This window comes from Acinonyx jubatus, chromosome F2 (assembly GCF_027475565.1).
Source record: "Acinonyx jubatus isolate Ajub_Pintada_27869175 chromosome F2, VMU_Ajub_asm_v1.0, whole genome shotgun sequence".
Taxonomy (NCBI): domain Eukaryota; kingdom Metazoa; phylum Chordata; class Mammalia; order Carnivora; family Felidae; genus Acinonyx; species Acinonyx jubatus.
Genome location: NC_069394.1, coordinates 70637501 through 70660487, shown reverse-complemented (window position 1 = coordinate 70660487; position 22987 = coordinate 70637501). Strand labels below are relative to the sequence as shown.

General features: G+C 42.3%; 1 protein-coding gene across 2 annotated transcripts in view; it reads left to right on the top strand.

The window, feature by feature from the left end:
- The first annotated feature begins 2550 nt into the window (after positions 1-2550).
- Positions 2551-22987, top strand: part of RAB2A (RAB2A, member RAS oncogene family) — an 85660-nt gene continuing 65223 nt past the window's right edge. The window contains exon 1 of one of the 2 annotated variants that reach the window (XM_027042923.2): positions 2551-2878. In XM_027042923.2, the coding sequence (XP_026898724.1) occupies positions 2833-2878 (46 nt within the window). In that variant the 5' untranslated portion in view covers positions 2551-2832. Of the gene's footprint in view, positions 2879-20832; positions 20888-22987 lie in introns of those variants that run through there. The other variant, XM_027042924.2, reaches the window with a different exon arrangement.

The following is a 22987-nucleotide window of genomic DNA, read 5'->3' as shown; positions in this document are numbered from 1 at the left end:
GAACTCACGGACCGCGAGATCATGACCTGAGCCGAAGTCGGCCGCTTAACTGACTGAGCCACCCAGGTGCCCCTCAAATGTTTATTTATCTTTGAGAGTGACAGAGACAGAGCACAAGTGGGGCAGGGAGCTCTAAGAGGCCAAATGATTTTTCACAAGTTATGGCAGCGTCACAGGCCAGGCTTCCTAAGTTTTTGTTTTGTTTTACACTGCACCGCCTCTATAGCTCTACCTTCACTTCTCTGATTTCTTTACACACTCAACTCTGATCTTTCTCCTGTTTCCCCCGTGTCCATCTGGTAAAGCACCATATGCATACTCACATGGCTACAAGACCCTGCGTGACCTGGCCCCAGTGACTTCTCCAGCAACTCCCCTCCTCTAACAGTATGGGAATGCTTCGGACTCTTAAGGATGCTCAGCTTTTGTGTCACCCTGACAGAGCTTTCCTGTTGAGGCTGTTTCTAAAGGCCACGCCTCCGAGAGTAGAAAGCAACTGAGTCTCTCCCGGAAGGAGGAGACATTCTAGATGTCCACCACCCATGAGAGACCTGAGTGAAGGCACTCAGATGGGAAGGACAAAACGGCCTCTGGAACCTGGAGGCCTCGGGCAGGGACCTCCCCTTTCCTAAAGTAAAAATGAGTGAACGAGTTTATGCAATGCCGGGTAACTTTTCACGTCAAAATTTTTTTCTAATGTCTATTCATTTCTGAGAGAGTGTGAACAGGGTAGGGGCAGAGAGAGAAGGGGACAGAGGATCTGAAGTGGGCTCTGCATTGACATCAGAGCACGATGTGGGATTCACACTCACGAACGTGAGATCAATCCTGACTCGAGCCAAAGTTGGATGCTCAACCTGCTGAGCCACCCAGGTGTCCATCGTGTCAAATTCTTGGGTCCTGTCCCTGAAACTTTAGTTAAATCCCCTCCAAATACTCCAAAAACAACCTGTGAGTTCATACTTGATGAGGCCATTCAAACCATGTATTTGTAAGCAACCAGCCATAGCCGGCTCAGCATGAAGGGGTCAGTAGAATTACATAATGAGAGATCCCCAAAGGGAGAACCAGGACCACTAAATCCCAGGGACTTTCCCCCCCGCGATGATTGTCCTTCCACTGCCAACATCAGAGGATATGGGTTAGTGAACAAGCTTCCGGGCACAACTTTAAATTCTTTCAACAGAGCCATGAACTTTGCACACTGTGCTCCTTTGTGCCTTCAGTTCCCATTCCCAAACTTTCGTCCTTTTGGCAAGCTCTTACTCATCATTCATGTTCCCGGTTCAAACATCATGTTCTCTAGGCAACCTACCCTGACACTTCCTCTTCTTCCAAAACTGTGCTCCTTTAGAACAGGGTCTGCCTTCAGTTACGGTGCCTAGCAATACAGAAACAGAACATGAACTCAATAAAGGTTAGTGGAATGAGCAAAACAGCTACTTTGCTTTTTCCTTTAAATATATTTTTTCGGGGTGGCAGGGTGGCTCAGACAGTTAAGTGTCCCACTCTTGATTTCAGCTCAGGTCATGATCTCAAGCCCAGCATCTGGCTCTGCGCTGACAAGTGTGGAATCCGCTGGGGATTCTCTCTCTGTCCCTCTCCCATTCGTGCACGCTCTCTCTCAAAATACACTCCTTAAAAAACCTATTTTTTCAATAGGTAATTCAGAACACCGCAAAAAAGTTCAAACTGCACATGAAAAATTCAGAGAAAAGTAACTCTTTCCTCCATTCCCATCCGTCCTCCCCTTGGAACCAGTTGTGTTTCCTCTCAGTGTGACTACCCACATACGGGTATTTCAGTGTTTCCTTGCCTTTTTATTTTTTTTAACACAATGGTAGAAATATACGCGTTATCTATAAAACAATAAAATACAATTTATAAATATACGGACATATTTAGCATATAATTGTTACACTGAATATCTTCTATATAAATACTACACAGAATATAAACATACATGTATACACCGATTTCTGTGCCGTGTTTTTGCTTGTCAGGCTTTGTTCTAAGAGCCGTAATATTCCACCATAGGGGCATACCATAATTTTCTTCACATTTTCTAATTTACAAAAAATTCCACTTTCACCGTCAGGCCCCCGACCCCCAGACGGAAATACCGTCGCCCTTCCACCCACCCCGGCGGCTCCCGCGTTCTCAAAACACCTTTCCACAGGCCCAAAGCCCGGCCCGGCACGGAACGCGACCTCCGCCTTCCCACAACGTGCCCCGCGCCCCCACCGCAGGGCGGAAGGACGCGGCGCCCATGCGCGTCGCGGCGACGGAACCGAACCTTCCACTTCCCTCCCCTCCCCCTGGGCCTCCCGGCCGCCGGGGTCGCCCGCTCAAACGTGCCTGAACGACCGGCGCCCGGCCTTCCCCGGCTCGGGGCGGACCGGGAAGACGGGCGCGGCCGGCTCGGCGCTGGGCGGGGCTCCGGCGGGGCGGGGCGGGGCTCTGGCTGGGCGGGGCTCCGGCCGGCGGGGCGCGGCCGGCGGGGCGCGGCCGGCGTGCGGGGCTCCTCCTCTTTCCTCCGGCGGCGCCGGCGGCCGCAGCACTTCCGGGTCGACGCGGAGGCGGGGCGGAGGCGCCGCGGCGGCTGTTATTGTTCGAGGGAGCTCGGTCGGGTGCTGTCTCAATCGGCTCTGCGAGTGTCAGTTTGTCCGGCTTCCTCTCGGCCCCTCACTCCCGGCGGCTGACGGTGACGGCTGCGGCGGGCGGGGCCTGGCGTTTCGAGGCCGAGCGGCGCCGGGGTGAGGGGCGCGGAGGAGGAGGAGGAGCAGTAGCAGGAGGAGGAGCCGTGTGCCCTGGCACCGAGCGGCCGCGGCCATGGCGTACGCCTATCTCTTCAAGTACATCATCATCGGCGACACAGGTGAGGGCCTGGGGCGCGGCCGGGCGGGTGTCGGCGGCCTCCGGGCCCGGGCTCAGGGGTAAACCGCGTCTGGCAGCGGCGCGGGCGCCAACGCCGCCCGGCGCCTCCCTCCCGGCCGCGCCGCTCCATTTCCGCAGTGCTGGAGCTGGTGACGTGGGCACTGCGAGCGGCCGCGGCCTGGCCAGGCCCGGGCCGCGGCCCCCGCCCCGGGCTGCCCTGCAGTCGGGGGCCTCGGCAGCCGTTTGCGACTCAAGATCTGGGAACGGGCCCAGCCGAGGGCCGCCAGGGCCTAACTTAGATGATTGCACTCTTTCGCCGCCCCTCACCTTGGGCCTCTTCGCCGCCCTCGGGAGAGAAAAAGGCAGGCAGAGGAGGTGATGGGAGGAGGGTCTTGGGTTTCCTGATCGGTCCCACCTTCTTCAGCCTACATGCATCTGTCAGGGGCTGGGCAAACTGCTCGTGCTGTGGGACAGCCAGCTGAGAAAGAGAGAACAGAACATTTTTTTAAAATTTGTTTTTTTTTTTTTAACACTCTCAAATCCCAAGTCAGAGTAAGTCACGTTCCATTACCTGGGCGGCTGGGGAATCCCTTTCGAGGTCATTAAAGCGTGAAAGTTCTGTCGACTTTAGCCACGTGTAAACTGGGGTTATCTGATAGTGATGCAAGGCCGTTCAGTGCTCTGGGTGTGTGCTCGCGTGCGTGTGCCTGTGTGTCAGGGACACTGATTTCTTGGGTATATCAGGGGCAGGGTCACGACTGCCAGTTTTCAGATGACCTGATGTACATTTGAAGCAGAAAGAAATACAGCTATTTTCACTTGAAATAAGCTCCGAGTATATTTCACAGACAAATAAACTCGTAAAATATTTTTTAATACTTGTGATTTTGGCATTACTTTGAATCTAATAATAAAACCAAGGCTTGTTCAGGTGTTATAACTATTTATATACCAGAGTCTGATTTCAGTGAGGACTCTTGCACAACTTTGGGCCCTTTGCACAACTTTGGAAATGTAAGCAGCAGTTTGTGGTTGCACTAGTGATGTAGCAAATTCACTTAGATAAGAAGCATGTTGATTGTGGCCCAGAAGAAAAACTTGCTGCTGTAAATACTCCTTTTTAGCAAGATCTTTTGATATGTGTCTTTATGGAGTCTGGATGGTTTTCTGTGTAAAGTCCTGGGTAGAGCAATGTTTTGCAAATGCTCAGTAGCAAGTTTACATACTTTTAAAAAGCTGTCGCGTATTTTGAAGGAGAAGTAATTGGGTCCAACACCTATTGGAAAATTTTTATTTAGGCTGTAAACCCAAGTTGGAGAGGAAGTAACTATATGAATGCGAGAAGTAGAAAGAAGAGTGATTATGGACATTTAGCATATTAGCAAATTAGCCTTTGCAGGTTGCCTTTCTTCAGCTTATTTATTGAGCATCTACTGTGCGTGGGGTGTTGTGCTGGGAGTCGTGGAGCTGCGCAGATTAGCAAGCTGGTGCTCTGTGCTCTTGGAATTGCCCTCATTCAAAAACAACCCCAGGCGGTTTAAAGGGAAGACATTCCTTTCTTGACTTTTGCTATCATCCTCACCGACTTCAGGCCCTGAATACTTGACTCTGGACTATGCAGCAGTACTTTCTCCCCATTCCAGTCTCCGTCGTTTACTGTCAGGTTAATATTCCTGAAACCTGGCTCTTAGGGGAGACTGTTGTCTGCTCACATTCTTTAGCTGACTTTCCAGGAACTCCATATTTTAGCCTCCCTTTACTTTGCTAGCCTTCTTTCCCACTATTCTTACCTTCTGCCAGTGAGGCCCAGTGGATGATTTCTGTGCTCTTTCCTGGTTCCTACTGCTCCCTCTGCTTGGAATGCCTTCTGTGTGGAAATTCCATCAGTCCTTCAAAGTCTAACCCAGGTCTCCCATAATGCTTTCACATATATTAAGCTCTTTTGATGTCTCAGGTTTTTTCTGGTATCCTGGCTGGCAATGACTTCTACTCCTTATCTGGATGTGTCACGCTTCATATTTTTCTGATATTAATGCCAGACTGTTTCATAGATGCTTCTGTAGTCATCTGTATTTGATTATGTACTTCTAGAGGGCAGAGAAGATGCTTAGTATAGCTTTGCATTTCAGGAAGAGCCTAGTGGAAGGAAGGCCCTGTACATTTCGTTAAATTCGGGAAAGAATAGCCAGACAGGCCGCTAGGTTCGTGTTAATACACATTAGTAACTTGACTGCAGGGTGGTTTTTTTGCCCGATTTTGCCCCCTTTTTAATTGATTTTGGCCGAAATCCCTTACTATGTTTCCTTAATTCAAAATATGTGCATAGTTATAAAATACATTTAATGTGGCCCTTCCCACAAAAAAGATGATGTTAAATCAGTCGTGTGATATCTATCCTGATTTTTATGTAAGTTGTAGTCTGAAAAATACATATCTTAGAATGAAGGAAATCGCTACTTTTCCTGTTTTTCACTTTCCCTAGTTTGTGATAAATGGTCATTTTTAGCCTTTCCTTCTCTCGGTAATGAGATAAAATGAGGACAAATGTGAAAGTACCATGCACATTTTGTCTTTCAGAAGTCCCTTTTCATAGAAGAGATTTTTTTAAAACTTTTTACGTGATGATGATACTGTTGAAATTGTTTTCTTACTCTGTGGCCAAATGCAGTTAAAATAGAGCTTTAAAATTTTTCATTGGCAGTGTCTTGTTCCTGAAAAGTCATTTAGGAAAATGTGTCATTTAAATCTAGGTATACGGTGGAAATTGGGTTTTAACAAGCCTGGCCTGATAGCATAATCAGATAATTACCAAATGTGGAAAAAGAAAAAAATTATAATAAAGCTTTAATTGTTGCTCCTAAAATGCTGGCAGCTGCCTACCTTTTTAACCTCATCACTAACCCACCCCTTCCATGCCACTCAACTAGACACACAAAGCACAAACCCAGTTGTGTTCTATCTGAAATACCTCCCCGTGCCCCCAAAAAGATGAAAAGAAAGGTTAGGTCGCAGCTTTTCCACCTGACCCATTCTTACTCATCCGTTCTTCTAAGATTGTTAACAAACCCCATTGCTCCCTATTGCGTCATACTCTTCCCCTGCACTCTTCCTTCATCGTTTGTTCCCCCTGCTCCCCACTCCCATGTGCTGTTTTTGTTTTTCCTTAAAATCTTTTTAAGGACAGGTGCTATATAAGAAAGTAAATAAGAGCAGCCTGGTTGCACATTATCAGTGTCATCTGAATGTATTTTTTAAATTGAGATATAATTGACCTACAACATTGTATTAGTTTTAGGTGTAGAACATAATGATTTTGCTTATGTATATATTGCACAGTGATCACCACAGTAGGTATTATGAGAGAGAGAGAGTGAGTGTGCATGAGCCGGAGAGGGACAGAGGTAAAGAGAGAGAGAATCTTAAGCAGGCTCCACACCCAGCGTGGAGCCCGACGCGGGGCTCAATCCCACAACCATGAGGTCACGACCTGAGCCGAAGTCAAGAGTTGGATGCTTAACTGACACCCGGCACCCTCACAGTTTAATAGCTTTAAGGAACAGTAATAAATTATACACCCATGCTAAAGAAATACAGATCGTCATCACCCACTGTTTCTATTCCCAGGCTTTCATTAGCTTCCTTGCCTTTCTTCAGAGTTGTGTAGCTTGTGGATCTCTGTATTGTTTAGTTTTACCTGTTTTTAGCTGTGTTTTATTAATTGAGAAAGCTGAAACATGTCTGAAACATACCTTTCAACATCATCTAGAAATTAGTGTATTCTGGTCTACTTAAATTGTTGTTTTATACATGTTATACATGTCTTTCAAGATTTTTGACGAGCCCTTTCCTTTTCTCTCCTAATTGGTTTGTTTGCTGCATGCTTCCCCTAACTTTTATATTGCTACTGAGACTTTTTATTGAACCATAAAGGCCATAGTCCTCGTGTCCTCGCCTGGTGAACCTGTCACCGCCTCATCTCAAATAATGCCCCTCTCTTCTTCCTCAGTGCTCTTGTCCCCTTCGTTCTGATTCTGTTCCTGCCCCTGGCTCCAACATGAAATTAATTTTCTCCTTTATCTGCCCCACGGCTCCCTCTCCCTCGTTTTATCTCGCCGGTTCGCTGCCTCTTGCAGTAGCCAGTAATTTTGCTGGTTTTTTGAGCAGATCCTTACTTTGCCAGCTCAGCTGTTTTTCTCACTCTGGCCCAGCTGTGCTTGCTCCGTTTCGTTATTCTCTGCTCATCCTGGTCCATGAGGCTGTGTCCTTTGCTACGAAAGATGCAGCCACAGACTGACCTCTCTTGTCCCCCTTGCTAACTTTCTCCATGAAACTTTCCCATTTGATTTCATCAGCTTTGTTTATTTGCAAGTTTTACAATACATGCCAGCTACTCTTCACTTGGAAATAAAAGACACCTGACAGAAAGATGCTGGATTCCCTCCGCTATCATCCACATGTGGTCACTCCCATTTTAATTCCTGCAGTATTTCTCAACTCAAACAACTTGGGTCTTATCCTTGGACATGCTGTTTTAGAAGATCTGCAGTGAGTCCCATACATACATACATTTATTTGTTTGAGAGAGAGAGAGCACAAGCGGGGGGGGGGGGGGGGCAGAGGGAGAGAGATCAGCGTAGAGCCCAACGTGTGGCTCCATTCCACGACCCTGGATCCCACGACCTGACGTGAAATCAAGAGTTGGATGGACATGCAACCGACTGAGCCACCCAGGTGCCCCTGGATATCTATATGTTTTTTTATTTATTTATTTTCATTTTATTTTTTATTTTTTTTTAATTTATATCCAAATTAGTTAGCATATAGTGCAACAATGATTTCAGGAATTAGATTCCTTAGTGCCCCTTACCCATTTATCCCATCCTCCCTCCCACAACCCCTCCCTTAAACCTCTGTTTGGTCTCCATATTTATGAGTCTCTTCTGTTTTGTCCCCCTCCCTGTTTTTATATTATTTTTGTTTCCCTTTCCTTATGTTCATCTGTTTTGTCTCTTAAAGTCCTCGTATGAGTGAAGTCATATTTGTCTTTCTCTAATTTCACTTAGCATAATACCCTCCAGTTCCATCCACGTAGTTGCAAATGGCAAGATTTCATTTTTGATTGCCGAGTAATACTCCATTGTGTGTGTGTGTGTGTGTGTGTGTGTGTGTATACATATATATATATGTATGTATACACACCACATCTTTATCCATTCATCCATCGATGGACATCTGGGCTGTTTCCTTACTTTGGCTATTGTTGATAGTGCTGCTATAAACATGGGGGTGCATGTGTCCCTTCGAAACAGCACACTTGTATCCCTTGGATATATGCGTAGTAGTGCAATTGCTGGGTCGTAGGGTAGTTCTAGTTTTAGTTTTTTGAGGAACCTCCATACTGTTTTCCAGAGTGGCTGCACCAGCTTCCATTCCCAGACATCTGTACATCTATATTTTTTAAAAGGGCTGTTTTTTAGTGGTCGTACTGTGACATTCCTCTGCAAGTCTGTCATGAGCCTTTTGTGTCTGTTTTTCTAGAATTTATTCTCCTTTTTGATTATCAGATTTTTTGCTTTCTGGAATTTTAAGTTAATCCCTAAGGTATATCCAGGCTGAATTTATATGGAATTCTTCATCGCATTAGTTTTTGGCACTATGTAGTAGATTCTCATGAGCAATTCTTCACACTTTTTATAGTTTGTATACAATATCAAAAGCTTTTCATTTTCTATTCTGTCAGGAGATACAGGAAGTTACCATTTTGTAAATGAAAAAAACTGAGCTGCATCGTTTGGGGCAAGTTATTTATGTATTTCTTCCCATGCCTCCACCTCTTAGAAGTTTTTAGTCTTCGTAATTGCGGTGTAGCTCTTTAAGTTCCTCCCAGTTTGCTCTCCCAAGCGTTCCTGTTTTCAGGTATAGCTGACAGTTACTGTGTTTCCAGTCAAATCTGAGGAAGTAAGGAAGAAGATGAATATTGATGGATGCATGCTGCAGGCACAACACAGTGCCTGGCACAGAACGTCATGAATGTGTGCTAGGTAGCCTCTACTGGGTTGGCTACATGCCTTGGACAATTTATTTTGGTTTCAAAAAGGATTTAAGGGCATTTGTATTAAAATTTGGGGTGGTTTTATTAACTCAAATGGGAGAGAGAAGGGACATTAGTTTTGTGTTGCTACCATAACAAACCACCACACATTAAAGCAGCTCAGAGAACACAAATTTACCTTCCACTTCTAAAGTTCTGCAGAAGTTCACGTGCATGTCAGCATAGGTCGGAAGTCTGACGTGTTTCTCGCCAGGCTGACATCAAGGTTTCAGCAGTGCTGGGTTCCCTTCTTGAGGGTCTTGCTCCTTCAGGTTGTTGGTAGAGTATCCTTTCTTGCAGCTGTGGGCCTGAGATCTCCATACTCTTGCTGGCTGTCTGAGGGCCGCTCCCGGCTTCTAGAGCCCACCACCTACCCACATTCCTGGGCCCCTCACCCCGTCCCTCCATCTTCAAGCCCAGCAACAGCAGGCCTCCTCCTTCCAGGGTTGCGTCTTTCTGACTCTTCCTGGGTCATCCCATCTCTCTGCTGTGACCGAAGCCCGTGAAGGTTCTCTGCCTGTAAAATCTTGTGTGGTTAGATTGGATCCGTCAGGATAATCCAGGATAATCTCATCTCAAAGTCTGTAATTTTAATCACATCTGCAAAGTGCCCTTTGCCACTAGAGTAACATATTCACTCTCCGTTTCTAGGGATTAGGGTGTACATTTCTTTATGTGTGGGGAGTGGCCTTATTCTGCCTACCATAGAGGGCTAAGGAGAAAATTAAATTGAAGTCAAAAGCAACATTAATACTTGACTTTGTATACACCTTTTGAAGTGGGCACGCATTAAGCAGTGCAAAGAGAGAACCCTTCTCATTTATGTTAATGATAGTATGCATTACTTTTTATAAAAGTAGATATACATATGTTGGTTTATTTCTGATAGTGGGTCTTGAAAGGCATTGTTCCTCTGATTCCTCTTTAAAAGACCACAGTGTGATGGGAAGAATGTAAATATACAATCAGTATGTTTACACATATGAGACTTTTTCTAACATAACTCATTGCATCTGAGCAGTAATATCCATGATGAAGGCTCCATTTTACAGGTGAGGAAAGGGAGACTAATTGTCCTATCACACAGCTAGTAACTGACTAAGCTGGAATTTGGAATTTGAACCCAGGTCTTTCTGACTCCAGAGTCTGTGCTCTTTCATATCATATGTATTTCTTGATTCCCACAAATGACCTCTATCAGACTTCTTTTGTTGGCTTACCAACTTCTGGGTTTATTGAGTTGCTGTGGGAGCTCATAGTCCCTCGGTCCCCTTTACTAAACCAGATGCCACCTCCACTCATACAAAACAGGGAGAAAAGGTAAAACAACCATAAAATCCTATATGAAACAAGAATAAAATCCCATCTGTGCTCCTTACCAGCTGTATGAGCTTGGGCTACATCCTTAATCTACCTTGGTGTCCTCATCTAGAAAATGGAATGAATAAATAATATATATAATACTGACTTGAATAAGAAATAGTTACTATCTCATCGTTTTATTCTGCTCTCTGAATGTTACCATAATTTCCCCATGTGCATTGAAAAAGTATCACAAACTTGGCCAGTGCTGTGTAGCGTTTGAGTAATGCTGGCATAGCAAAAATAATTGTTTGTCTTCCATGTACCCTAATATGTTGGTCTTTTTCTCCCCCAAATCCCTGCTTAGCTTGCTAGTTTGTGGCCAGCTGATAACTTCGAGGAGTCTACTATCCTTGACTTGAATTGTTTCTTTCCTAACCTATGTTGGTGTTTTCTTGCGCTTAGTATGTTTGTTTGCATGTGTACAGACATTTTCTTATGGAAAGTTCCTTACTTTATCAGCATTGTTTTAACAAGATCCAAAATTGTTTATCAAGATCTATTTTATTCCAGACACCTGTGTTTTTAGCAGCTTTGCTTAATCTAGTCTACATGACCATTCAAGTCCAGTAATGACTTAGAAAGACTCTATAGAGTTTTGTTCTGGAAGGATCTGTTTGATTATAAGGAACAGAGACCTTCTCCAACTAGCTCCAGAAAAGAAGTTTTGATAATAATTTAAAGAGTGCCCATAGGAATCTAAGAAAAACTGTAAACAAGTCTTAGAGAACAGGTCACTCAGAAATGTTTTCCTCTTATGGCTTCTCTTTCAATCCTTGAGATAATTAGGGATGTGTGTTTTTTGGTTTTTGGCTTTTTAAAAATATATTATTTTTTTTTAAGTTTATTTATTTTGAGATGGAGAGTGAGTGAACATGAGCAGGGGAGGGGCAGAGAGAGAATCCCAAGCAGGCTCCAGGCTCAGTGTGGAGCTCAGCACAGTGCTTGATCCCAGGACTGTGAGATCATGACCTGAGCCAAAATCAAGAGTCAGACACTTAACCAATTGAGCCACCCAGCCACCCTCCCCCTTTTTACTCAAATTTATTTTATTTGAGAGACAGAGTGCGAGCAGGAAAGAGAGAGAGAATCCCAAGCAGGCTTCGTCCATGCTGTCAGCGCAGAGCCCAACTGGATCTGATCTTATGATTTGTAAGACCGTGACCTGAGCTGAAATCAAGAGTCAGACGCTTAGCCGACTGAGCCACCCAGTCACCCCGCCCATCTTTTTATTATCAATTTCTGACTTTATTTCATATAGGTAACAGCGTGTAGACTATGTGCGTTGATTTTTCAGTTTTCGAGGCCAATTTTGTAGCCAGGTACTTGGTCAGTGTATATACATATTCCGTGTGTGCTTGAAAAGTGTATTGTGTATGTTGTAGGTTCAGGGTTCCATACGTGTTCATTAGATCAGACTTGCTATTTGTATATTCTTAATAGTTTCTTGAGTCTTGAGGTAGATGTTAACATCTAGTATGAGAATGGATTTTTTTTTTTAATGTTCTGTTAGATTGATTCCCTACCCCCCCCCCCCCCCCCCCCCGGAAATTTCACTGCTAATTTGTAAGGTGTATATGGCTCAGGTCTTTACATCTCGCTGAAGAGTTAGTTATTCTTGGTCATTAAGTTACCCTCTACTTTTTTACGTGCTGTGGGGTGTTTGTTTTGTTTACATACTGTTTATTTGGTAGTGTAATTTTCAGTACACAAGTGTTTGATATTTTGAATATTATTTTTTCCTTCATATTTGTCTAGTATGTACTTTTTCATCATTTTTCCTTTTTTCTTTGGAATCGGGGTTATTTTGTTGTTATTTTATTTTGTTTAGGAAATAAATATTACAGATACAGTTGAAGCCCCTTGTATATCCTGCACCTCCCTTTGTACTTAGATATAACCACTCTCTTGAATTTAGTGTTTATTATTTCTAAGAAGGTTTCCAAATGATTATTACATATGTGTATATGCATTTGTAAACAGTGCACAATAGTTTATGTATTTTTTCAACTTTATGTTAATGGAATTTTAGTGTACTTGCTCTCAAATGTTTTTGTTCAGCATTATTTTGAGACTTGTCTGTATTAATGTATTTTGCTCTGTTTTGTTAGTATTAATTGTTAGTTTAATTTTAATTATATTCTATTGATTTAATTTTAAATATATTCTGTTGTTTGACTATACCACAATTTTCTCATTCTTTTCCCTTAAGGAAATTTTAGGCCGGCTTGTTTGTGGTGTTATAAAAGACAGTACACTGTGTGGATTATTTTTGTGCCTGCCTCCTTGAACACATATGCTGGCGTTCTGGAGATTTACCTTATGGTGGAATTGTGGGTGCAAGGCGTGCACATCTTCTGCTTTACCTGCAAATCTAAATCATTCTCCAGGATAGTTAACTCTCATTTTTGTTCTTTCAGCCCTACTAAGCTGTCTTTTTTTTTAAGGCCTGTGTTTTTTATAAAGCCCATTGCTGTATTATTTTTAAAAATTCTGAGAGGCTTTTACTAGGAGAATTTAATCATTGATGGAATTTGAATTAATTTATACTATGAGGCCTCACCGTTGTTCAGTCGCATGGGCAGGGATCAAGGCATAGATCACAGGCATGCCCATTTGCCATGGGCTTTTGGATAAGGCCGGCACTGTGTCCTGCCATGTCCCAGGGTGTCCCACATAGGAAGCAATACTGTGGTCACATTTTCCAAGCGTGTATAGTGTCACCTATTCCTTATACGACAATGTAGAAAGAGTCTAATGGAAAGAGCATACCTGCCACTAACTCCTATTTGTGCAAATGAACAATTAATTAAAATTCCTGAGTTTCCTGTTTGTAAAATGAGTATAGTACCTGCCGAGCGCACCCTATAGGCTTCTTCACCAATGCTGTAAGTTTTGGTTTTTGTTTTTTTCAAACTTTATAGCTGTCTTTGAAATTCATGTGTCAATAATTTGTTTCCTTTCATTTATGTAGTTTATATGTCAGTGTAAGTGGCGGATTCACGCTTGTTCTGCTGCCCCCAGGCCCCCCAGTGTTACTAATGTTGATGAATAGCTCCTCCTTCAGCATTTGTCGACCTTTAGCAATAATTACTCTGCATCTAGGAGGCCAGTACAGTTGACCCTTGAGTAACATAAAGATTAGGGGCACCCCCCAACCCCCACTGTCAAATCCACAGGTAACTTTTGATTCCACAGAAACTTAACTACAAATAGCGTACTGTTGACCAGAAGCCTCACCAATAATATAAACAGCCAATTAACACATTTTTGTATGTTACATGTATTATACACTATATTCTTATGATAAAGGAAGCTAAAGTAAAAATGTTATTAAGAAAACTATAAAGAGAGAATACATTTACAGTGCTATACTGTATTTATTGAAAAAAATCCATGTATGAGTGGACTCGCACAATTCAAACCCATGTTCAAGAGTTAATTGTACTGTTATTCTAAGTCCTCTGGTTATTTTAGCTTAGGCAGCACTCTTGAAAACTTTCCAAGAGCTAGTATCTGTAATTACAATATCTTGAGTAGTGCGGGGGCTCCTCTGCTTACTTGTTACCTTGGTGAAGTTCAGACCTCTTCCACTTCAGTTTTCTCATCTAGAAAAAGACAGTAGGGATGCCTGGCTAATATCTATCCCACAGGATTTTTGTGTTTGAAGTAAGAAATGTGTGCAGGTATCTTGTAAGCTGCAAAGTACTTTATTAATAGTAATGCCTTACAAATAATTTTTCTTCTTCCTTTTTTTTTGTTTTATTTATTTAATCTCTACACCCCAACCCCGAGATCAAGGGTCGTGCACTCCTCCAAATGAGCCAGCCAGGCACCCCTAGAGGTAATTTTTTGAATCTGTTGAGCATCGTAAAATTAAATTAGTGGAGGAGGTCTTGGCTATAGAAAAAGCTATTCGTTGTGGTTATTTCAAACTGTAATTACTCGAGTTGAGGGAAACAAGATCACATGTTAATCTGCAAAATGGCAGTTCCTTGATCCTGAAATTTTCTTTGGACTCCATAAAGGAAAGTCCTTTCCTGTGTCAGGTAGCCTCATAGGCCACTTGAGATTGAAACAATATCAGGTAGGAGGTGCTCTTTTTCACCTCGGTTCAGGAAAGGGTTATTAAGGTCTATGGTTATCTTCCACCCCAATTTCTTTTACACTCATTCTTGGTACCTGAGATACCTCTTGAATGGGTTATCTTGATTTTGAACCCCTTCGGGCAGTTTTTTTTAGATCTTCAGAAGTCTTTGCTGTTAGTGAATCTGTTGATCAAAGAGTATCTTTTTATCTTCTTGGGCAAAGTATCGTTAGTTCAGTTTTAACCATTTTGAAGGTCAAAGGAAAAGTACACATTTCCAAAATCACTCATGCGCAAAGCTTTACGTAACTTGATATAAAAATTAATAAGTAGGGAAATGAGTTATTATAAATTAAAGCAATAATAACTGTATACATGGTGAATTGATTCACCTGTTCTTTAAGTAAAGGTATTTGTTATCCTTGTTCAATATAACCTTTGGTATAAGGTGAAGAAATTCTACCGGTTCCACAGCTAGGTGGGTTTTTAACTGGTTGAATAACTGTATCCATAAAGGGCTGCCCTTGTAGGGAGCACGCTGCCGCATTCAGCCCTGGCTTTTGTTTTTACATTTCACATTAGTAACAACTTGGATGAGATCCAATTTGGTTGAAAGAGCTAATGTGTGGATTATACCAGACAGAATCCAAAATGACCTTGACAGGCCGAATGATTGGCTAAATTTAGCAAAATGGAAATTAATGAAAGTAAAGCCTTATATTTATTTTAAAAACAACCATGCAAATACAAGATGGAAGTCAGCTGGTAAATAGCACATGTCTAAACACTTCATGTTTTATATGACTTGGTTCAGTATGACTCAGATGAGTAATAAAGCCAACAAAGGAATAAATGTGATGCTAGGTATAATATACAGACAAGGCGGGTAATAATTCTGTCAGAACTCAACTACAATTCAGTTATGCAAACTTGTTTCAGGGGGATGTCTACACACTGAAGTGTATGCTCGGGAGGCTAATCAGGGTAGTGTGATGGCTGTATCAACCATGACGTTGTAGGAACAACTGAAATAACAAACATTTCTTTTATCCCCCTGCCCACCGAAATAACAGAAGCATTTTAACCCCCAAAAAAGAGAAGACTTAAAGGAGAATATAATAATGACTTTTAAATACTTGGGTGACTGTCAGATAAGGGCGACTTAAACCTATACTTTTTGGCTTTTCATGGGCAGAACCAGGACAGTTAGTTTTTTTTAAGTATTTACTTCTTTTGAGAGAAAGAGTGTGCACGTGAGTAGGGGAGGGGCAGGCAGCAAGGGAGAGACAGAGAATCCCAAGCAGGCTCTGCACTGTCAGCGCAGAGCCCAGTGTGGGGCTGGAAGTCATGAACTGTGAGATCATGACCCGAGCCAAAATCAAGAGTCGAATGTTTAACCGACTGAGCCACCCATGTGCCCCGAGGGCCATTAGTAAAAGAGATAGATTTGGACTCCCTATGAAATGGGAAAGAGTGGGATGCTTGGCTGGCTCAGCTGGAAGGACATGTGACTCTTGATCTCAGGGACATGAATTCATGCCCCACATTAGGTGTGGGGATTACTAAAACATTTTTTAAAATAAAACAAAACAAAACAAAAAAGAAATGGAAAGAGTTTGTTAAGTCGTGAGTCGGTTTGTTACTGGAGTTGTTCAAACAGAGGTTTGATTAACACATATTAAGGCTTGGAAGATGGAATTTATGCAGAGTAGAGAATTGGATTTGTTTTTGTTGTTAAAGAAATTTAAGATACTGTTTAGGCAGTTCTTGTGCTGGAATTAGAAGAATGAACAAAAGTATTCCACCCTACAGGGGAACCAATTTGCCATAATAATTACAAGACAGTGGCATAGCAATAGGTACAGAGTACTGACGGAGCATGGAGAGGATTCGTTCTAACTGGAATGAATGGCTCATAACAGACTCAGACTTCCAGCAAACATTTATTGAGCACCGGCTGTATGCCGAGTGCTGTGTAATGGCCTTCCATGTACTCACAGTGATCCTAGGTTCCTGTTGACTCTGTTTTACAAATGATATATCAGGTATGTGATACCAGCAGACATGATCTCATTTATTTCAGTAATCCCCCCCACCTAACAATCCTGTAGAATCTGTGCTTTTGCCCCTACTTCATATTTGTTTATGTGGAAAACAGAGAATTGAGCTGAGCTCCTCAGGCTTTTACTTTGCCAGGAAGGTTATACAGAGTATGGGAGGATAGGGGTTTTGTCGGGATTTTGTGGGGGCTTAAAACTAAAGGAATCTGGGGCCATACTGTGAAGAGCATTGTGTGGCAGACTTTAATAAAGAGTTAGTTTATCCTCTGGATAGCTTCAAAGAACCCTCCTTCCCCATCTCTAAATGGGATAAGACTTTTTTTAATGTTTATTTTTGAGAGAGTGTGAATGGGGGGACAGGCAGAGAGAGAGTGGGACAGATGATCTGAAGCTGGCTCTGCGCTGACAGCAGCAAGTATATGGGATAAATTTTTACCCTTAACTCAGATTTCTGACAGTAATTAGTGATCCCTTTCCAACTTCTAATCTTCTTTTCTTTCTTGGCCTTTTTTCCTCCATTCTTTCTGGCTTCAAATTTCCTTTCTTGGAGAATTTACCTTAGAAGTGAGAACACTGGGACAGCTGGGTGGCTCAGTCAGTTAAGCTTCCTACTCACGGTTCTTGAGATCAAGCCCCACATAGGGCTCACTGCTGCTGTCAGCTTGTCAGCACAGAGCCTGCTTTGGATCCTCTGTTCCCCTCTCTGCCCCTCCCCCACTTGCACTCTTCCGAAAATAAATAAATACTAAAAAAGAAAGAAAGAAGTGAAAAAACGGGGGCACCTGGGTGGCTCAGTTAGTTGAGCATCTGGCTTTTGAATTTTTGACTCAGGTCACGATCCCAGGGTCATGGAATTGAGCCCCATGTCAGACTCCATGCTGAGCAAGGAGCCTGCTTAAGATTCTCTCTCCCTCTGCCCCCTGAGCACATGTGCTTTCTCTCTCTCTCTCTCTCTCTCTCTCTCTCTCTCTCTCTCAAATTAAAGAAAAAAAAAAAGGGAAAGACCATGTTGGATTTGAGGAGTATGTGAATTTTCAGGCTTAGCTATAAGTAAGTCTGATTAAAAAGTACTACTGATTAGTATTCTTTTGTGGCTTTTAGGAGTTAAAAAAGGAAATCAGAATCTTTTTCACAGCACATTATTTTACTCACAGGCTCTCCTGTAATTTTCCCCACAGACCAACATTTAACGTAACTATTTTTGGTTACGCAAGAAGTTTTGCTAGTTATTTAAAAGCCGCGTCAGTATGGAGATCTTAGATGAGGCTGGTAAAAGTATTGATTATATAGTGTTTGATGCTAAAGTAGATCCTTTGAAAAACTTATGTATGTATTTTAATGATGGAAGTGATAAATGTTCATGATGAAAAATGAAAATTAAATACTGCCTTATGTAAGTATGGTAAACAATGGTTTTATGTATCCTTGCAGAAATTTTCTGTACATCTGTAAGCTTGCGTGTATATATATGTGTCCCTATTTTACCAATAGGATTGTATGATTAGTACTGTTCTACACCTTTATTTTTTTTTCTTGTTGATACGTCTTAGGTGTCTTAACATCTCATCACAGGTAAATCTGTCTCATTCTTTCTAAACACTTGCATAGCTGAACCATGATTTATTCAGTTCCGCATTCTGTTTTTCCTGGTCGTAGCAAACAGCAGAAGCCTACCATGGTTGATTTAAGCAGAAGATTTTATTGGAAAGATTGAATGTTCATAGAATCGACAGGAGAGCAGTAGAATGAAGCTTGGAAATGGCAAAACCAAGGAAGGCAAAACATAGCCAAATCCCTGCTTTAAGTATAGGTTGCTAAAGAAGACACCGGATATGTGCCAGCATATGTCTCCTCTCCACTGTAGGCACCGCAGATTCTCTCTTTATAGTGTCTGCTATTGGAGCCCTCCTTCGAGTCCAGATTCTGGACAAGAGCATGTGACCGGCTGAGTCTGGGTCACATGTCTGTGTCCTGGCTACTGGGGAGTTCAAAGAAAGGTGCTCTGATGCTGGGTTGCCAGAAATAAATGTTCACTTACACCTGTTGGTGAATATTGTTAGTACACAGCATAACACAATTGTGGGTTTTTGGAAGAAGTAAAATTTGTGGCTGACTAGGATTTATATTTGTATTTTGATAGATACTGCCAAATCACTTTTCACTAAAAATACGGACTTAGAATATCTAATTTTGAGCTTGATAAATATTTTGTATACTTAAATTCAGCAGGCTGATCTCAGCATTGTCTGTGTTGACTGGTGCCTAGTCTATGTTTAGGAATGTAGCAGTTTGATTTAGTTACTGTTACCATGTACTTCCGTGGGCTCTTGCCAATATAATGTAGAAACTGCATGAAATAGGTTTTGTTTTGTTTGTTTTTTTGCTTACAGCCTTGAACTTTGATCTCATTTGTATCAGAACGTACTATTTAGAGACCACAGACAGTAAATTTACTGTGTAATAATTATAGTGTATATTTATATCCGTAAACATCTTCTTCCGTAACATCATGGAAAAGTGTTCTCTGCAAGCTGCTTCCTTGAAATGTGTTCTTGAGATGCTGCAGTTCTTATTTGGAATCTTTGCTTATGAAAGGATTAGGAAAATAGCCAGATTAAAGTGTAATGTACCTGATATATTCACGGAAACATTGTTGGGGTCAAGTCAGTGTCAAGGAGATAGTATTCATTTTCTTAAAACCTTCTTCACTAAATTCCTGCCCTGTCAGAGTCACTTAGTTATAGAATATTGTCTTCTTCCACTTAGTATTACTACTAATAATACCCGGAAAGTGAGATAACATTATTTTTAGTTAGGAAGGGTATCGGTTGTGAGGTATCTGAGAAGAACAAAATGAGGAGGTTGGATGGCATAGTGGAAAAATACGATTTCGAATCAGAAAACCCGATTTGGAGTTTCAATTCTGCCTCTTACTTGAGGCATATCACTTAAACCTCAGTTTCTTCATCTTCAAAATGAGGTTATCATTTCTGCTCTGACTGACTTCATAGGCTTACTGTTGTGATCAAATAAGATTGTGTGTGAGGAGGGAGCCTGTTTTCACTTTCAGACTGTCAAAAACCATGCAGATATTTTAAACAAGGCAAAAGCATATGAGCATATCTTGAGTACAGAAGCCCATAGATGCAATAAAATCGGAAGGAAGGGTATCTGCATTGAAGTGGGTCCGTTGGGTATTTGACAGGTAGCGGGAGCCCAGTCGTTCTAAGCTGGGTAATTACCAAAGCTGCTAAGTGGAAAGCAGGCTAACCCTGTTTTGAACTTTACCTGTACCGTGGGGAAACATCTCCAGCATTTTCAGTTAAACCGACCACGTAGGGGCTGCAGATTAGTTATCGCTGGAAAACTAAACTGAAGACAATTAGACACTGAAAGCAGTATTTTAGTTGGTTATATCTAGGGCAACGGTTCTCAGACTTCAGTGCACATCAGCATCACTGGCACAGCTTGGTAAGACATAGATTGCGGGGCTCTGCCTCACAGGTTCTGATTCTGGAAGGCTGGGGTGGGACTGATCGTTTGCATTCCAACAAGTTTCCGAGTAATGGCCGAAGCTTCTGGTCTGAGGACCATACGTTGAGAATCCCTGCTTTAGAGAAACCGTATAATTTATCATCCAAACGGATTCAGAATTTGTCAGGAAAACAACTGAGCCTTCCCCTGGCAAAGCAGGGATGGGGTCATCCTAATTTCATTTAACAGGAAAATCTTTTTACAAAGAGGTTTCTGTAATAGAATCATCATCTGGTAGATGACTCATGATACCTAAATTGTATTTATTTATTTGGGTAGGTGTTTGTTTTTGTAAGTCACAGTAATAGGTACATATTTGATTGCAGCCCAGGGTTCAGATGTACGTGTAAGTGCATCTGTCTCTCTTAAAAAAAAAAAAAGAATAAGAGCACACATGTGCGTGTGTGTGCACACGGGAGGGGCAGAGGGAGAGGGAGAGAGAGAATCCTAAAGCAGGCTCTACACCCAGTGGGAGCCAACACGGGCTCAATCTCACAATCATGACCCAAGCTGATGTCAAGAGTCGGACTGAGCCACCCAGACACCCCAATGCATACATCCCTTTAAAACAGATGTTTCCAAACAGTACTTACCCTTGTGCAGTACATACGGTCTAATATTTGCTATTTTCTAGTTCTTTTTTTTATGCTCGTTGTGATCCACTAAATTGATTTCATGACCTAACTGGCTATAGCCTGCTGTTTACAAAACAGAGCACAGAGGACCTCTATGATTCTAGCAAATTGTGATACTCTTAAGATTCTGAGAGGTAGTTATACTTCAGTTTTCTTCATTCTGATTCTTCTCAAACACTCTAGCCGTTTTCCACCATTAAAATGAGTGGGGGAAGGTCCCAGGAGTTGGAAGAAAGGAAAGGTATGCCGTTTTTACCACATTATGCTGTCTTATTTGCTAGTAGATTTAATGTTTTATTTGTTCCCCATGGAAATTAGCAGGTGCTCCAATTTGTTTTACAGTTTTTTAAAATTTAAATTGCATATGGTTTTGTATTTTTTTTTTTTTTGCATTCTCCCCAAAAAAGACAAACTAGGCCTTTCCTGAGAAAATCTAAACTTGGTTTATATTCAGAAACCCTCAACTTCGCCAGATTAAATTTGGTTTGTCTTAATGAAGGTTCTGTTAACCATACTGGTTGGATCAGTCATACTCCAGCTAGGAGACTGAGACCGCTTAGGAATTTGAGCAGGGAAAGTCTGATGTAAAGAATCATTAACTATACCGTGGGATTAGAGTAACAGGGAGTTGGCTACGAGGTTAAAGAGATCTCCGATGAATACAGTCGTGGCAGACAGGCACATCCTCCAAGCGTGGAAGGAAGGAGCCAGTCTGGAGTCCAGACCTCTTTGGAGGGGCATGGCCGAGGCCCACTGGGTGGCAGAGAATTTCACCCACGGGCCATGGTAGGTTAGAAAGCTGCCATCAGTCCGTGTGCTGTTGGGAAGCATTCCATGGGGAGGAGCTGTGCTGGGACCTTCAGGGAAAGCGGCCTGAAGGAACACTAGGGAAGGTTGGCCTAGGAGAGCTACGGAGTGCTGCCTTCTGCCGACGACACTTGCTGTCACGCCAGCTGGCAAGGGAGAGATGTTCTGGTCTCTCCAGCAGGCAGTGAAGGTTTGGAGCTAGGAGGCGCTTGATTGATAACTTGTGTACACACTAAAAAGCTGAACTTTTCAAAGGAAAATTACACTGAGGTTGGCAGATGATAATCAGAGAGGGGATTCTAATTCAGCACAGTAAGGTTTTCATTCTCTAGCATCTCTTCCCTGAAAAATCCACTGTCGAGTAAAAAGCTTTTATTTATTATTAGTAAATTATTTTCTGAGAAATCGTTGTTGTTGTTTTAATGTAGACTACTAGAGCTTGTCATTACATAGAAAAGGCTAGTCTCACCGTGTGACCTTTTCAGTGAGCAGGCAGTACGTGAATGCCACATGCACTAAGCAAGCGTGTGTCTTCTAGGCGGGGCCACAGTGCAAGGTGGTTTTCAAAACACAAAGCGGTGAATTTCTTCCTGAGGGAGGAAAGTAGATGTGTAAATTAATAATAAAAGTGTAAGGGGATAAGTGCTTACTAAAGCATTATGTAGAGTACTATGCCTTAGCATGGGATAAAGTGTCAACCTGCCTTTCAGTGCTGGGGAAGGGAAAAGAAGCACAGACTCGTGATCTGTGTGCTCTCTCTTCCATTCCTCAAAATAACCTTACGGATAAGGTAAGTGGTATGGTTGCCATTATACAGACAAGCAAACAAGGCCTGGAGACCTGAAACAGCTTTTCCTTCCAGGGTCCTGCACAGGATCCAGATCTAGTCCGGTACATTTGTTCTCTCTTAAACTGGCGGTGTACTTTGAAATGCAAAAGGCTTTTATAGTAAAAGTTTCCAAATGTAAAGCACAGGACCAGATTCTACTGTGAAGGATTTAAAAGTGAATTAGGTATAGACTTAAGGAGTCTATAGTCTAGCAGTGCTGATAGAATGTGACAAGGGCTCTGACGGAGGTACTGGGAAAAGCTTGGAATTATCATAAAGAAGTTCCAGAATCCAGAATGCCGGTTCTTCTTGGAAACCTCAGAGTAAGATGGCATTTCAGGAAAAAAAATTGAGCATTGAAAGAAAAGAAAAAAAAAGGATAGTGTTCAAGCTGGTTCTTGAAAAATGGGTAGGGTTTATTTAGACAAGTAGAAATGGTAAATAATCAGAATGTACAAATAGGAAAAAACCAAGTTAGTGGTCATTTATTATACATGTGTTAAGTGCCATGCCTTATATGTTCTTCAGTATAAACCATCCAGTTTATTATTTTTTATTTTTTAATGTGTATTTATTTTTGAGAGAGAGAGACATAGTGCGATCAGGGGAGGGGCAGAGAAAGAGGGAGATACAGGGTCTGAAGCAGGCTCCAAGCTGACAGCACAGAGCCCCATGTGGGGGGGGGGGGGGGCTTGAACTCGTGAA